General features: G+C 37.2%; 1 protein-coding gene across 1 annotated transcript in view; it reads left to right on the forward strand.

Annotated features, from left to right (window-relative positions):
- Positions 1–15258, forward strand: part of LOC116703903 (CUB and sushi domain-containing protein 1) — a 199153-nt gene that overhangs the window by 15055 nt on the left and 168840 nt on the right. The window contains exons 4-5 of the mRNA XM_032539380.1: positions 1630–1754; positions 8748–8869. Coding sequence (XP_032395271.1) covers positions 1630–1754; positions 8748–8869 — 247 coding nt within the window. The remainder of the gene's footprint in view (positions 1–1629; positions 1755–8747; positions 8870–15258) is intronic.

Raw genomic sequence — 15258 nt, forward strand, 5'->3', positions numbered from 1 at the left:
CTGTTTTGTGTTGTTCACTGTGTCCTTGTTTATAGTCATTTTTTAGTTATCATCAGTAGCTCCTCTGTCCAGAGATGCACAGTTTTTTACAATTGACATTACTAATCACCATTTTATACATGGGATCAATGTATTGCAAGGAAGTAGAAACTTGACTAATAAACAAGGACTTGGTGATCACAGGGATTTTTAAGTGATTCACTCCATGTTGTCTGCCATCTTATCAGTAAAAGGGAAGGCATCATTCATTTCAACAGGAGTGAGCAATTATAAAATTATCACATCTCCCTACAACTCATCCATTGAGCATCAGTAGAGGCTAAATTGCTCTTATGTTTCTCATGTGATTATGAGAGAAACAATATGGCCATTCCATTTTTACCTTTTTCTGAGACTACTTTTAGGCCAAACTACTATTAAACAATAACCATCTTTTAATCTCAAGCTTCTGGTGTGCTTTTTTACTATTAGCAACTTTGACATCATATTCTCCATAGGACTATTAGTGGAGTTTGACTTAGTGAAAGGTCATTACCTCTGTATGTATATGTGTTTGTGTGTTTATCTTTGAGTGTTTATGTGTGCATGCATGTTGGTATGGATGTGTTTGGTGTGTGTGTTATAGGTTTGTATCTAATCATCATTAAGCTTTGAGATGCAGGCGCTGGAACAGAATTGTGTAGTGATTAAATAAAACAGGAGAAATGGAAAGAGAACATAGCTGCAGAGAAAACCAAAGTGTTTTCACTGTTGGGCAGTGAAGATGTGCGAGATGGCTGTAACGTACTGTGTACTCGGCAGTTTTGATTCACATACCACTACATACCCAACTGCGAGGGAAAGGTTTTTGTTCTTTTCAAGGAGATAGCAATACAAACAAAGTTATCTTTCCTGTAATTGTAAATTTCACAGTGAGCAGCTAGATGGGAGGTATTTTCAGTGTCATCAGTATCGCCAAAGTAGTAGAAGCTGTAAAGTGAATGACCCAACTCTCTGTGACAAAGGCACTAACAGAGAGATTTGGTCAAGCAATACAGCTATACAGTGTTTAACAACAGGGTGGAGCCACTGAACAACCAGAATCCTACGTGGTGAATGTTTGGCCAGGTGGTAGACTGTGGTGTGTATCAGCAGGGAGGAGACATTAAGCTTTACAGACAAGACACCATGCAGACTTCCACTCAGATGGCTGAATGTCCCTCTCACATGTTAGACAGCGGGGTGTTGGAGGGAATGAGGAAACAAGAATGTTACGATCAAATGATGAGAGAGGTCGAGACGAGTGTAGAACAGAAAGGAGAAGAGAGCAAAAGAATGCAGACAAAAAAAAAAATGTGTGTAGAAAAATTAAATGTCTTAAAGAGATAGAGGAATTATAGATCCTAATTAGATAATCTGTAGGGATGGTTGTCTTCCACAGGGATCTAAAAGCCAGTGCATCATTTAGATCAGGGCCATCATTCATACATTATTTCTCCAATTATCTTCCTTCCCTTAAGATATAACCAGTAATGTCAGAGGTTTCTGCAAGTATCTCCATATCACCCTTATAAAGTTGTTAGCGCTTGAATCAGTGTATCAATTACAACTTTTTTAAAGTGTTGTTATTGTTGTGTCCCCTTAAATTAGAATTGGATCCAGCGTCCAGTTCAGTTGTGATGACAGCTATGTACTACAAGGATCTAAAAGTATCACCTGCCAACGAGTCACTGACACACTGGCTGCCTGGAGTGACCACAGACCCATCTGCAGAAGTAAGTTTCATGTGTCATTCCCTCTGAAACCTGTTAGGACTTTTCAACTGTGCATGCATTAGCTGCTGAGCTTTTTATACAATGGGTTCATGTCTACCGCCAGGATAAGGACATAACTGCTGCTTGGAATCAGTGTGCACCAAGTCTATTTTTGTTTAAATTCATTGTACTAATTTGGCTGCATTAATTAACAGAGTACATTTTTATATAGCATCATTGATGAACTGCATCCCATATCAATAAAATGAAACACAAATACAGATGTATACATGATGAATAATATGCGTAAATATGAAGGGGAACAATTCTTATTGCATTGCAACTCTCACAGCATTCCTTCAATATCAGTATGCCATGATATTTACTTAAGCATGCAAAATCATAGTAACACGTGAACTGTATTTTATTTTCCCATTGACATCTATAGACTGTATTTATATAGTACCATACATTTACACACACTAGATATTTATACACTGATGCTAGCGGCCATGTTAGACAAGGTGCTGTCCTATTCATCTGGGATTCAGTGTTATGCTTAAGGACACTTCAGCATGCTGTTATTGGGAAATAGGAGTTAAACCATTGGCTCTAATGACCAGCTATTATCGGTCCAAGGTTAAAGAAAATGATACCGTGTATCATTTAACTGTCATCAGAGATCCCACTGCTGTAGGCGATGTCTCACTGAAACTAGACTTGCATGTTCACCATAAAACCAGAGTAGTTAATGAGTACAATTAGTTCATTGTTAGTTGTGGTTTCTTCAAGGGTTTGTGAATGATAAAAGGATAAAATGAAGCCATCCTTTGATATGGTGCTTACTGCTGACTGAGGACCCCAGCCCTTTGGTCCAAAGCCACAAAGCCCTGATGGCAAAAGCCTGTTCACCTTCAGTCATTATACTGGACACTGAAGCAGTCACAAGGGTTAGGTCTTCTGGCAAAGAATCCTCAAGTGGGATAAAAAGGTCAGATCATGAGAAGCAGGGCCCTGCAAAGCCCTTAAACTAATCAATACAACTAAACCAAGTTATTGTACAGTATATATAATATATAACAAAATACAACCGGGCTCACGCCAGTTTGTGAAATGGTCACATAATTTGAATTTATTATTTTATGTACATGTCACAATTTTCGAACGTGACCATTTCACGAACTGCCAACTGGGATGCTCTGGGGGACGCAACAATGGGGAAATTAAACGCCACACGCCAGCCACAACAACGGGACGGACCGCCACATGCTGGACGTGATCCCCGGGCACAGGGACACGATCCGAGGTCTTTGTGGCACGCAACAACGGGGAAATGAAACGCCAAGCGCCGGCTACAGCAATGGGACGGTTGGTGTTAGGAAAAAGTAAAAGGGGAAAGGAACCGTCACACATGGGACACACCAACAACAGCATGACGGTTGTGGTTAGGAAGAGAATAAAGTTTTTTTGGCTTTTCTTGCTGTTATCACGAAAAGGGCTTCCCATTGAAATACATTTCTTTAAAATTTGTAATCAACACACTAAAATAACGACATTAACGTGATTTGTACACAAATCAATAGATTAAATATTGTGACAATTTCACGAAATGCCATGAGACTAGGCTGCATAACAAGGTGAATAATTTTTCCCTGATTCATGCTAAATGTCTCTCATTCTCTGTATAACACTCTGACATCTCTCCATTAGTGCATGTATATATCCTGAGCATGTGTGTGTGTGCAATTCAGGACTGTGTGGGATAACTAACCAAAAGTGTGGACACAGAGTGTAAATTGTAATTTCCCCATTGGGGATCAATAAACAGATTAAAATTAAATTAAATTAACTGCTGAGAGTTTACATACCTTTTTCAATGCTGCAATGCTGTCCTGGTTCTAAACTTCTAAATCTCTACCCAGAACATTTTCCAACCTGCGTCTTTACGTTGAATGTGGCTCGCTTATGCTTTCCTTGTTTGCTCTTATGAAAACAGCCACGAGAGATTGCCACCTAACAACAAATGTATTTGTGGGTCATTACAAGCTTCTTTCATAATAGACCCATATGGCCGTTTTCTGGTTGAGGACATGCTGGGACAATATAATGCAATTCCAATACCTATTTGTAAAGTGTTTAATTAAACTATATATATTTATTTTTTTAATTATGACATAGATTTAGTATTTATTTGTGTATTTATTTTCTGAATTATTAGAAGTTGAGTTTCAGTCTGCATGATAATTGAACAGTTGTACATAAAATGGTAACATACTATGACATGTTATGTAGACTAAATGGCAGACACCAACCAAAAACTATATTTCAAGGTTCAAGGTTCAAGGTTATTGTCATTGTACAACAAAATGCAGTTGTAGTCCCTTTATACTACACAAGAAAACCAAAAACTTTTTTTTTTTTCATGGTGGATCATGGAGGATAAGGTTTTGTTGGTGAGTCTTACAGCCTGAGGAAAGAAGCTGCTCTGTAGTCTGGTGGTACAGCAGCAGACACTTCTGTATCACTTGCCAGACGCAGCAAGGTGAACAGGCTGTTGCTGGGATGTTGCTGGGTATTGTCTTTTAATATCCTTTGGGCTCTGCGCAGCACCTTGTCTCACCAATGTCACTAATGCTTGATAGATTAGAACCATTTATGTTCTAGGCGGTGTTAATCTTCCGCTGCAAAGCCCTCCTGTCCTGGGCTGTACACATCCCATGCCAGTTTGTAATGTTTGTAAAAAGTTAACAAGAGCCTGGGTAAGTTATTTTAGTGGTATTTGCTAATGCAGAGGCTTTACTATCACAGAACCTTTTTTACTTTCTGACTGAATGGCTGAGTGACTAAATAAATAACTGTGTGAGTGGCAGAGCAATGATGCAGGGCTTCTCACTGCCCACATGTTTACTGACAATACCCTGTTGGGTTTATTGCTCCACAATAAAAAGACAGCATACACACCCAACTGCGCGTACACACAACACACACTTACATTGACAGCAAGTGTCCAAAGGACAATGTCACACACACCTCATAGCTGCAGCTGTATTTGCCTTGAGCTGTGTGTGTGTTTGACGGACAGACAGTCCCTGTGCTCAGACGCACACTATAGGGTCCCTGTCACATCATATTATAGTGTAAGTGTGTGCCTGTTTTGTGGCTACATGTCTGTCTGTGACTGCAGGAACCATCCTGACTTCATGATACTGTCTACTCTTGTCAAGAGACAGATGAAGGCTGAGTGAGACAATGAGAGAGATGGAAGGATGTGGATATTATTTGCACAAAACTCCCAAAGCCTATGTTGACGTTTATTTCCACTGTTCATATGTTCATTGAATAATTATGCTTTTTTTGTCAGGTGACCTTGAACAATGATTGTTAGATAGATTACTGTTGCAGTAAATCAGAAATAAAGGATTTATTTTCGGTTTTCAATCAACTTTTTTATTAAAAAATTACTGACAACACTGTCTCAGAGTAATACAATAAAATTAAAAAAAAAAACATGATATGAATTGAGCAAGCCAATTGCCTTTGGGATAAGTGGCTTCTTATATACCCTATTTGTAGCCACAGAATCAAATCTAGTAGTATTTCATTTAAAAGCATTTCTGTTTGTGCCTAAGTCACAGAACATTATTTTCCAAGTTTTTGTTCTGTGGACTGGAGCCTCCTTGCCTTTTCTTGAATTTCTGAGCCAAATGTTGTGGTTGTGTTGTATCTAATCCTAGCTAATGAAACCCTGCCTTCGGCAGCTGTTTTCAGCAAAGGCTATACACTAATACTAGACAACGTTATCAAGTGAATAGAGTGTGAGTGTTTAGTAAAAGGCAGTAACCTCAGTCAAGTTTTCATTTAAATTGTGCAGCAACACATAAACAGTGGGTGTTGGATTTCATTCAGTATGCATTACATTGCATATTCCTTCAATGAAGTGGTAAAAGCAGATACAGAACATATTTTCAATTCACATTTAAGGGAAGAATCTACAAAAAAAACTCTACATTCAAAAGGTGAATTTTAAGCACGACAAAATGGCCAAACAAAGCGTCAGCTGGAAATTGGTTGACCATGTACTGATATTTTTCATTAAAAAAATCTGTTCTTATGGAGAGGAATAAATACAACAAGCAAAAAAGAGAAAGCAACCGAAAGAAAGAAAGAAAGAAAGAAAGAGAGAGAGATAAAGAAAATAGGCTGTTACGCACCAACAGCCAGGCAAAGGTTAAAAAAATCTTATACTGTAGCTCTGGTGTATTGTGTTATCTGGTGGGATCACTCTCCTGGGATTTAAACCCATGAGCCTCTCTCATTCTCTACTGAGACTTTAATGTTAATTAGGAGCTGGTCTCTGGGAGGAATCGCCATGAATGTGTTTCTGTGTATCCTTGTGCATGTGTGTGTGTCCCTGGGTGTAACACAGTGTGTTTCAGCTCTCTTTTCTAATTAACAGGCAGATCAGTCATCTGAGGTCCTCCTTCTCTCCCTCTCTCCCTCTCTCTCTCTCTCTCTCTCTCGTGGTATTTTCTGTACCTCTGTCTCTTCTCCTGCCTCTTGCCCTTCCTTCTTCAATTTATTTTCTCTTCGCATGATTATCTTTCACCCCTCTATACTCTCTCTTTGTCTTTCTAACCTCTCTCCCTCACATCTCTCCACTTTGTCCCTCAACCTGTCTGTATATGCAAACTTTTTTACTTTATTATTCCCACCCATTTTTCTTGTCACCCCCACTATTGATCTATTTTATTCTCATGTCCTTTCTTGTTTTTGCCTCTATGCCATTGGCCTTCCCTTCCTCTAATGGCAGTGATGGCCTCCAGCAAAGGCATTATGAAAGATAAAGGGCAAATCTATGATCAGATCAGACTTCCTTTGCAATAGTGACAGTGCTGGTTAACTAAAACTGACTGAAAATGTCAAGTAAGCCTTTTAATAATTCTATTCTCAAGAGAAGGGGTTTTAAGTGTACTTTTGACACAATACACTTCTTAGCCAAATATCTCCTAAAGGCAATAACACTTTGATGACTTTATGAGGTACTGAAGCAAGAAATATTACCTTGCGTATCATACAGGACAAAATCAATATGAGTAAAAGAGAGCACTCGGAAGGATATTGGGAAAAAATGCTGTTAATGCTGCATGATGGTGATCTGCAGGCTCTTCATGAGCAAAAGTATTAAAGGTTTTTGCAGCAGAGTTTGGGGTCAAGTATTTATGAAATAAATACCAATCTTTCCCTAATACATATCTATTTCTTAAAAGTAGGTAAGTTATATTGTTAGACAGTATTTTATTACATAGTAAAATATCCTAACAATTTAGTCAGTCATGCTTTACATAGACCCCCAAACAGGGTGCGATTTATTTTTTTTGCCTGGTATGCATGGAATTTCCCCTTTCTGGTCTATATATCCCTGCCTCTGCTGAATTATTTATATAATATGTATCCCCCCCTCAAAGTGATCAATGCTACTACCCCAATAGAGTAGACAATATATTATATACCTTAAATAGTAAAGCGCTGTAACATGAACAGTTTATACTGGGATTGAGCGATAAAATCCCAGCAGCAGTTGGTAGTTGTTTTTAGCTGCTACAGAACCCTGGGACGCCGGCTACCAGCGGCAGTTGTTTAGCCGCCAATAGGTAACTGTGGGCTGGCTACATGCACCCCCAGATGACCGTTGTTCCAGGTCCTATCCATGGTTGTTGAATTTAGCCAGAAAAAGTGAGCGCCATGCGACGTTGACAATTAGGTTTGGGCGCCAACACGACAAGTTGAGTTTAGGAAAGAGATTGTCGTTAAGTCTAAACCCCAAAAAAAACAAACGAGGGTTTCCTGGGTAAAATTATTTCTTTTTTGCCCATAAATGACTTGTGTGTGGATGTAGGAAAGAATGTAGGAAAGAAAGAATTATTCCGACCACAACCCAGAGTTCTTTTTCTATTACACAAGGCTCTCGGTTTTGTACTTATACCAAGTTATGCATTTTTAGGTTTGTAACCACTGCAAAATGTTTTTTAAAGACAGAACTCCTGTAGAGAATGGATTTGTGGAGCTCATGATATTCCCTTTTTGGTACAATTGGATTCACTTCCTAGAATAATACAGTATTCCCCTCTGTCCTCTGCCGCACGGATATACAACACATGTTTTCTTTACATTTTGCCACAATATTGCCACTATATCAACATTTCCATCCTTCTTGGTAATTAGATAATGGGATTTTTTTTTATCCCTTTCAGTTATAATGTCATGACAGATTTTGAGTTACTTTTTGTTATATTTCACTCTATTGACCCTGCTGTAATTACCATTATATATATTTTGTGTGCTCAGTGTTTTACAATGACCAATTCTATCAGGTATATCAGGTGCAGCATTCACCTTCATTTTTAGTATTTTAATAATAAAGTTAATAATAAACATTTTTATTTGGATCATTATCTTAAGTGAGAGGGATTACGAACACAGTTATGGAAAACCACATTTGATAATGCAGAAACACTGTGTGTGTTTAATTGTTGACTAATGAATGACCAGTTAAAGGTTTCCCATCAGTGTTTACTGATGATCTGTAAAATTATTAGTAAAATGGAAGAATAACTTACAAGTTTATTAATATTGTTGATTGAGTAGAGGAATCAAAGTGGCTAAGTAGAAGTAAAATGAAGTATCAGTTTAATCTCTAAAGCAGTGAAATGCTTTGCAAGGAAGACATTTTAAAAGTCTTTGATTTCTTAAGTGTTGCACTGATCATTTAACATATTTTCAACCTCAAATATGACAATGAGATAACTGTGTGTGTGTGTGTGTGTGTGTGTGCGCATGTGTGTGCGCGTGTATGTGCGTGTTTGTCTGTGTCACTGCCACAACCTCTTTCTGTTATTTCTCTTTGTAAGGGTAAGAGGCCATTTGTAATCTGTGAGCGTAATTTTAATTACCACATTCATCCTTTTTTTAACCTCCTTTTGTTCTGTCTCTTTCTTTTGCTTTCTTCCTCTGTAGCTCGTACCTGTGGCAGCAATCTAAGGGGGCCCAAAGGGGTCATAACTTCTCCTAACTACCCTGTTCAGTATGAGAACAATGCACACTGTGTGTGGGTCATCACTGCAATGGACTCTGAGAAGGTGAGCTGATATTTATTATTGTTTTCCCTCTTTTTTCGCAAGGCATTTTGATCAAATAAGACATTATAATCTGACGAGTGAAAAAAAAACTTTTAAACTATGAATGTATTGAAGTAAGCTTTGCTCTCTTTTTTGTGTTATATATTACCCAGTTTGTGTTCTCCACTTTTTTAATTTAATTGGTCAATAATGTTCAATATTGGCAATTTATTTAAAATATACAGTATATATATACAACTGCAAAAGGGTGGATACCTGTCAACCATGTATCGACTCTCTCTTTTGAAGATTGAAGATGAATATTAAGAATATTTTTTTTTGTAGATTTTCCAAAGGTGTGGGTTTATCTAAATGCATGAATGTTGTCTGAAACATTACATCAATGCATACAGAGCCTTCCTGTGGCAAATAGAGATTAAAAAATGAAATGGATTGTGTCAGAAGAGGCGCAAAACAAACCATGACTTTCCGTAAAAAAGTTCTAAGCCAGACTAGAAACTATGACACAAAATACACAAATATAGACTTACGTGGTCCAGTGTTTAGAAAGTCGAAGGGCTGTAGTATTAGGCTTCTTTGGTCACCACAACTTCCCAATTTTGTGAAGGCAACTTTGTTGTTGAGTCATTGTTGCATAGACATTAATAATTCATATACCTGCAGTAAAACATATTAAGTCTCCCTTCTTTTGTGGTATTATCTTTTGTCATCGCAGTCTTCACTTCTTCTCCCCTTTCCCAGCTCCTGTACTCTCTACTCTCTCTACTATTTTTTATAACTCTGCTCCTTACTCTTTACTTCTCTCTTCTCACATCTCTTCCTCATCTACTCTGCTTTATTCTTGGCTCCTTCATTCTTCTCTCATCTTCTTTCCTTCTTTCACTTAGATTTGTCTAAAATGTTAAGATTTGAATATGGTGAGAGTAGAGAGATGGAAATGCAAAAAGAATGCAAGATGGCACTGAGCTCATTGAAAAATACAGAGAAAAAGAGAGAGGGAAAATATATAGGAGAAAAACTGGGCTGATTGTTCAGCTAGCTACTTCACTATTAAAATGCGAGCGCCAGGAAGAGAGAAAAGGAAAGAGACTGAATGTCCGAGCAGGTATTTGACATGTGGCATTGAAGTTTTCTCTAAAGATGGATGGAAATGGAGTCTACTCACCTCTGAGCCTCTGAGGGGGTAGGATGGGGAAATGGTGAAATGCAATTGAGTAGAGAGAGCGAGAAAAGGGAGAGAGATAAATGGGCGTTTTGTTCTCACCTCTGTTTCTCTCTGACCCTAATAGAGAGAAATGGCAACATAAAGCTATGACAAAGTTTCAACCAAGTGTTAATGTACTGTATGTCTGGGTAGATTAAGCTCATTCACCTATCCATGAGACTCTCATGTCTCGTCTTTATCTCTGTATTTTGAGAAAGCATTTTTTTTATTTTCTAAAGATTATTTTTTGGGCATTTTAGGCCTTTATTTCCTCAGGACAGATGAAGACAAGAAAGGGAAGGAAGAGAGGGAATGACATGCAGCAAAGGGCAGCAGGTTGGAGTTGAATTTGCGGCCGCTGCATCGAGAAGTAAACCTGTATTTATGTGTGCCTGCTCTACCAACTGAGCTAACCGGGCCACAGCATTTTTTTCACTTTGAGATTTTTTTTCTCCAAAAAAGCAGCTAGCAGATTTGACTGTTCTGTGCCTTAAGACATTTTTTTTGGAAAGGACATCATCTTTACAGCCATTGCAAAGATGTACCTATTCACCAGAACCTATTTTTCTAGCAAAAATCAGTGTGTGAGTGAGTGAGTGAGTGAGTGAGTGAGTGAGTGAGTGAGTGAGTGAGTGAGTGAGTGAGTGAGTGAGTGTGTGTGTGGTGTGTGTTGTGTGTGTGGTGTGTGTGTGTGTGTGTGCGTGCGTGTGTGTGTGGTGTGTGTGTGTTTGTGCGTGTGTGTGTGTTACTTGGGGTTTAAAATAGAATCCAATGCAATAGAGTATAATAGATTCACAAAGCCTTAGCTTATGACAGATAGAATGTCTTTTCTGTTCTGTGTACTGTGTAGTGTGTGTGTGTGTGTGTGTGTGTGTGTTTAAAACGTTTGAGGTTTGAGAGCACTTTAAGAATTTGCTATAATGACAGATTATCAGCTACTACAGCTGCTGGCATTTGCAGAATGTCACTATCTACATACACAGAGGGAGAGACAAGGACAGTGGCAAACAAGAGCATAAAGGCAGTTATAGACTAGACTAGACTGTAGTAGAATAGAATAGGATCTAAATTTAATGATGCATCGAATAAAATGAAGTCCAATACATCTACTATACTAAGGTATCAGTGTACTGTTTACAATATATATGTTGAACAATTGTTTTGCTTTCATAGTTTCCCCCATTTAAAAACATAATGCATAATCTGCAATCCTCAATTTTTCCACCACTTACAGTAACAGGTACAGTAATCCTGCGTGTCATGATGCTACACAGTCGCATTTTCTTTCATGGTTCACACAAAGGTTTTCCAATGTAAGAAATATTGCTACAAAAATCTACACAGATATACGTACATTAAGGATGTTTTTTGAAGCAAATGCTAAAGGTTATTTTCCGATCAGTGTGTTGATATTGGCATTCCTTTTTGACAGTAACAGTGTGCTTTAAACCAGGTGGCAATTTATAAGATAAATATTTCACTGAGGTGTGTGAAGGCCGAGTGCGCTTCAAGTACAATGCCTGTGCATGGCATCTGGCTCTCTTTATTGAGTAGATGGCAAATACAAAAAAATTACCTGGATAATATTATTATTTCAACCTTGCTAATTTAATGTTATGTATAAATAATAAAGCACAATATTTCAGCTAAACAGTGCCGTTATTGATTCTTTTTTTTTTTACATGTAGATTTGATTAATCTATTGTGTATTTCTCGAGGTTGGTTTCATTGTAATATTGATATCCCCACATTTTCAGTTGTAACTTCCAGTCATGGCTTCATATATGCTTGCATTAGTTTTCACCACTGGGTTTTAAAAATTAGCTTTGCTCTGATTCTGTAGACTCTCTAAAATGTGGATCAAACATCAGACTCAGGCATGTTGATTATTTTTACCACTTTCCTTATTCCATAAATAATATATAAAAATAAAGTTAATCCAAGATGTCTTCTTGTTAAGCTGCATCCATGTCTAACAATATCATTGCTGCCTATATGGATATTCCTGAATATTCATATTACCTTTTAAGCATTTCTATCTCAATGACCTCAACTGAGCTTCAATTGTTGAATTTTTTTTAGCATGATCAGTTAGTTCTTTGTTTTCTCTGAGCAATAAACTCATTGTATGGACACCTTGCTTAAAGGCCTCTTACTTGATTTTACTTAACCTTTTTTACAAGCACCACATCTTCTTTAAGTAAAAAACATGATTTAATTTGTTTAAACAGGTAATGAGAGAAATGATTAAACACACCACTTAGAATCCTCAGTGTGTGTTCCCCAGAAATAAAAAATATGTTCTTTTTGTGGTTGGTTATAAAAAAAAGGGCATAGGGATTCAAGGAGCGAACAAGATATTTAGACAGAGTAAATAAGCATAAAATTAAGATGAATAACAGTTATCTTTCTGTAGACCTTTCTTTTTTTTAGATGCCATTTCAGACTCTTTGTCTCCTCTCCTTTATTCCCTCTGTGCCTTGCTCAGCCTCTGACTGACTATTATTCCAGATGACTTCTTTCATCAATAACATGTTAGACAAAATTGAGACAAAGATATCGAAATATGCGCAGCTTTTTTTTTCTTCCTTTCTTTGTGTAGGTTTACCTGCACAAGTTCCAATAGCCAATAAGTAATGCTGGCGGCCTGTGTATCTGTTGTCATTCTGTTAAGTTCTGAATAAAAGCAGCACAATCAATATAGTTTGTAATTGTCTGACAGTCAGTCGGTAAAATGCCGTGAGTGCGCTTCTATTTGTGCATGCCTGTTATTATTTGTGTTAGTTTGTGAACAGGCACCTGGTTGTGTTTGATTTCATGAATATTGACTGTGTGTTTTCTGTCTGCCAACTTAATTGCTAACTGCCAGAGGTTGTGAAAAATATGTTGTAGGGTAAACTGTCAACTTTCAGGTAGTAGTGAAGAAAAACTCGGGGCGCAGCTAAAAAGCACTTAGCTGTGTGTGTGTGTGTGTGTGTGTGTGTGTGTGGTGTGTGTGTGTGTGTGTGTGTGTGTGTGTGTGTGTTATTGTGAGTCTGTCAGTCATGTGATTCATCAGTATGAAACAGATAATTATTTCGTTCAAGTCTGAACCATGCCTGACTGCTCACACACATACACCCTTTACCGCATCGTCACACACGCCCATTAGGCCTCTAATCATTGCTGTCTTTTTCCTAATGAATACATATTAGTGTGTGTGTGTGGGAATGTGTTATTATGGTATTGAATGTTGGATCATTTTCATGCATGGATCATCATCATCACTGTAGTGTTGGCAGGACACATTCTGTGAGATTCTATCAGATTCTGTTAAATTTTACTTGATACAAAAATTGAGTGGATGATAAAATTGAATACAGTCTCATTGTACAACAGGGCAATAAGTTGCAACACGTCTGCACAATTGCTTAAGCTGGATGGATGAAATCATAATACCTAATATTGAATGGGAAAAAAGCAAGGTTAAGTTTTAAGTTTTGTATTTATAAGCTGAAATTAAAATAAAACAATGGCTTTTTACTAGGGTTGGGTATCTTCTCTTTTTTTTTTTCTGATAATTTCTGCTAAAATGATACTTCTAAAATGTGCCTGTGCCTAAACAGTGTCAACAGGGCAACAAACACTTGCAGACAGATGGTTGTTCATGTTGTAAATAAGCCAACCAACTCAATATTAGTGTCCACCATTTGGAGGTCAAACTAAGAATGAGTGCCTCAGCAATGTTGTTAATTATTCATCAGTTGACAGAACAACTGTGCTCACTACTACAGTCGGTTTAGGTGAACTCGGAGGTCAGTCTGCAAACTGTTATGGGCTGTTTAATTATCTGAATGTTACATACATACATACATACATACATACATACATACATACATACAATGTAATTTCTGATTCAGTACAAATTTTACAATATGCAGGCCATACAGCGCAGTGATCACTTGATCACATAGACTTAGCAAAATGCATCCGTAAAGTGCAGTGTAAATAACCATCACTGTCAGTGCTAATGGAAGGACATTCACCAGTAGCTATCTAATTAGCACATTATCTCAATTCAAGGTTTTTTTGTGGCTTTTGACTGTAATTTGGCAGTCTGACTGACCATAATTCACTGTATTAGCTCTGTCTTTGGCTCTCAGCTCTGAACATTACACCTCTCTTCCAAAAGAGGCTGTCCGCAGTAATACATGAATGCTCCAAGGTCACACTGTTTTGTCCACTCGCCTCTTGTAATGGTGGTAATACATAAATTAAAGTTATAGTAACCATCATTGATAAATAGTAAATTGATAGCTTATTGAACTTCACTTAATTTCTATTTTACTGTTAACAGTGGCATGCTGATTTATAATATTTACTAATTATAAGCATATAAATACCATCATTTATATCATATACCATATAATTTTATTGTTGGGTTAGTGGAATTTAAAATAATTAGTTTATACATGTAGATATATAGTTAATACTTAGTCAGTTGATAATAAATGTTTTGTAAACCATTTATAACCTTATTTGGATGGGTACTATAAAGTTGAAACTAATTCTTATAATAATAGTTATTGATTAATAAGCATCAGGAAACCTTAATTTGACACTGGTATCTAGTGTTCATTGATAATAACTATTTAAATAATCTTTTTAGATGCTTCACAAAGTATTTATTAACCATTAACAAGGTTTCTTAATTATCAGTTGCAACTTTATAATAGCCAACCAAATAATTGATAATGGCCATTTACACATGATTTCTTACAGATCATTGGGTTGTCTTCAACAAATACATAACACGTTATGTGTGCAACATGAACTATTCAAATAACATAAATTATCGTAATTGGTAAACATGATTAGTTATTACCGCTGTCAGTTAAACCCATTTTAACGGCGTACATTTTTTTATTTGCGAGATTAACGTTCTTTTTGGCCTAGCAAACTTTGTAGTTTTTTTCACATGCTGTTGCAACAACTAGTACCATTAAAAAAACTACAACACCACACCAGATCTAGCTAGATACAAAAAACAAAACAAAACAACAGGCGCGCCACACACACTTGTTTGGCTTGCGAGCCGGCCAAAGAGTAGTAACGTTAAATTTTGAGTGAATGGCGAGCGCGAGACACCAAAATAGATGCCAATAAGATTCTGGCTGGAAAGTTTTCTTTTTAAAAGTTGCCAAAC

Source organism: Etheostoma spectabile, chromosome 1, assembly GCF_008692095.1.
Source record: "Etheostoma spectabile isolate EspeVRDwgs_2016 chromosome 1, UIUC_Espe_1.0, whole genome shotgun sequence".
NCBI lineage: Eukaryota > Metazoa > Chordata > Actinopteri > Perciformes > Percidae > Etheostoma > Etheostoma spectabile.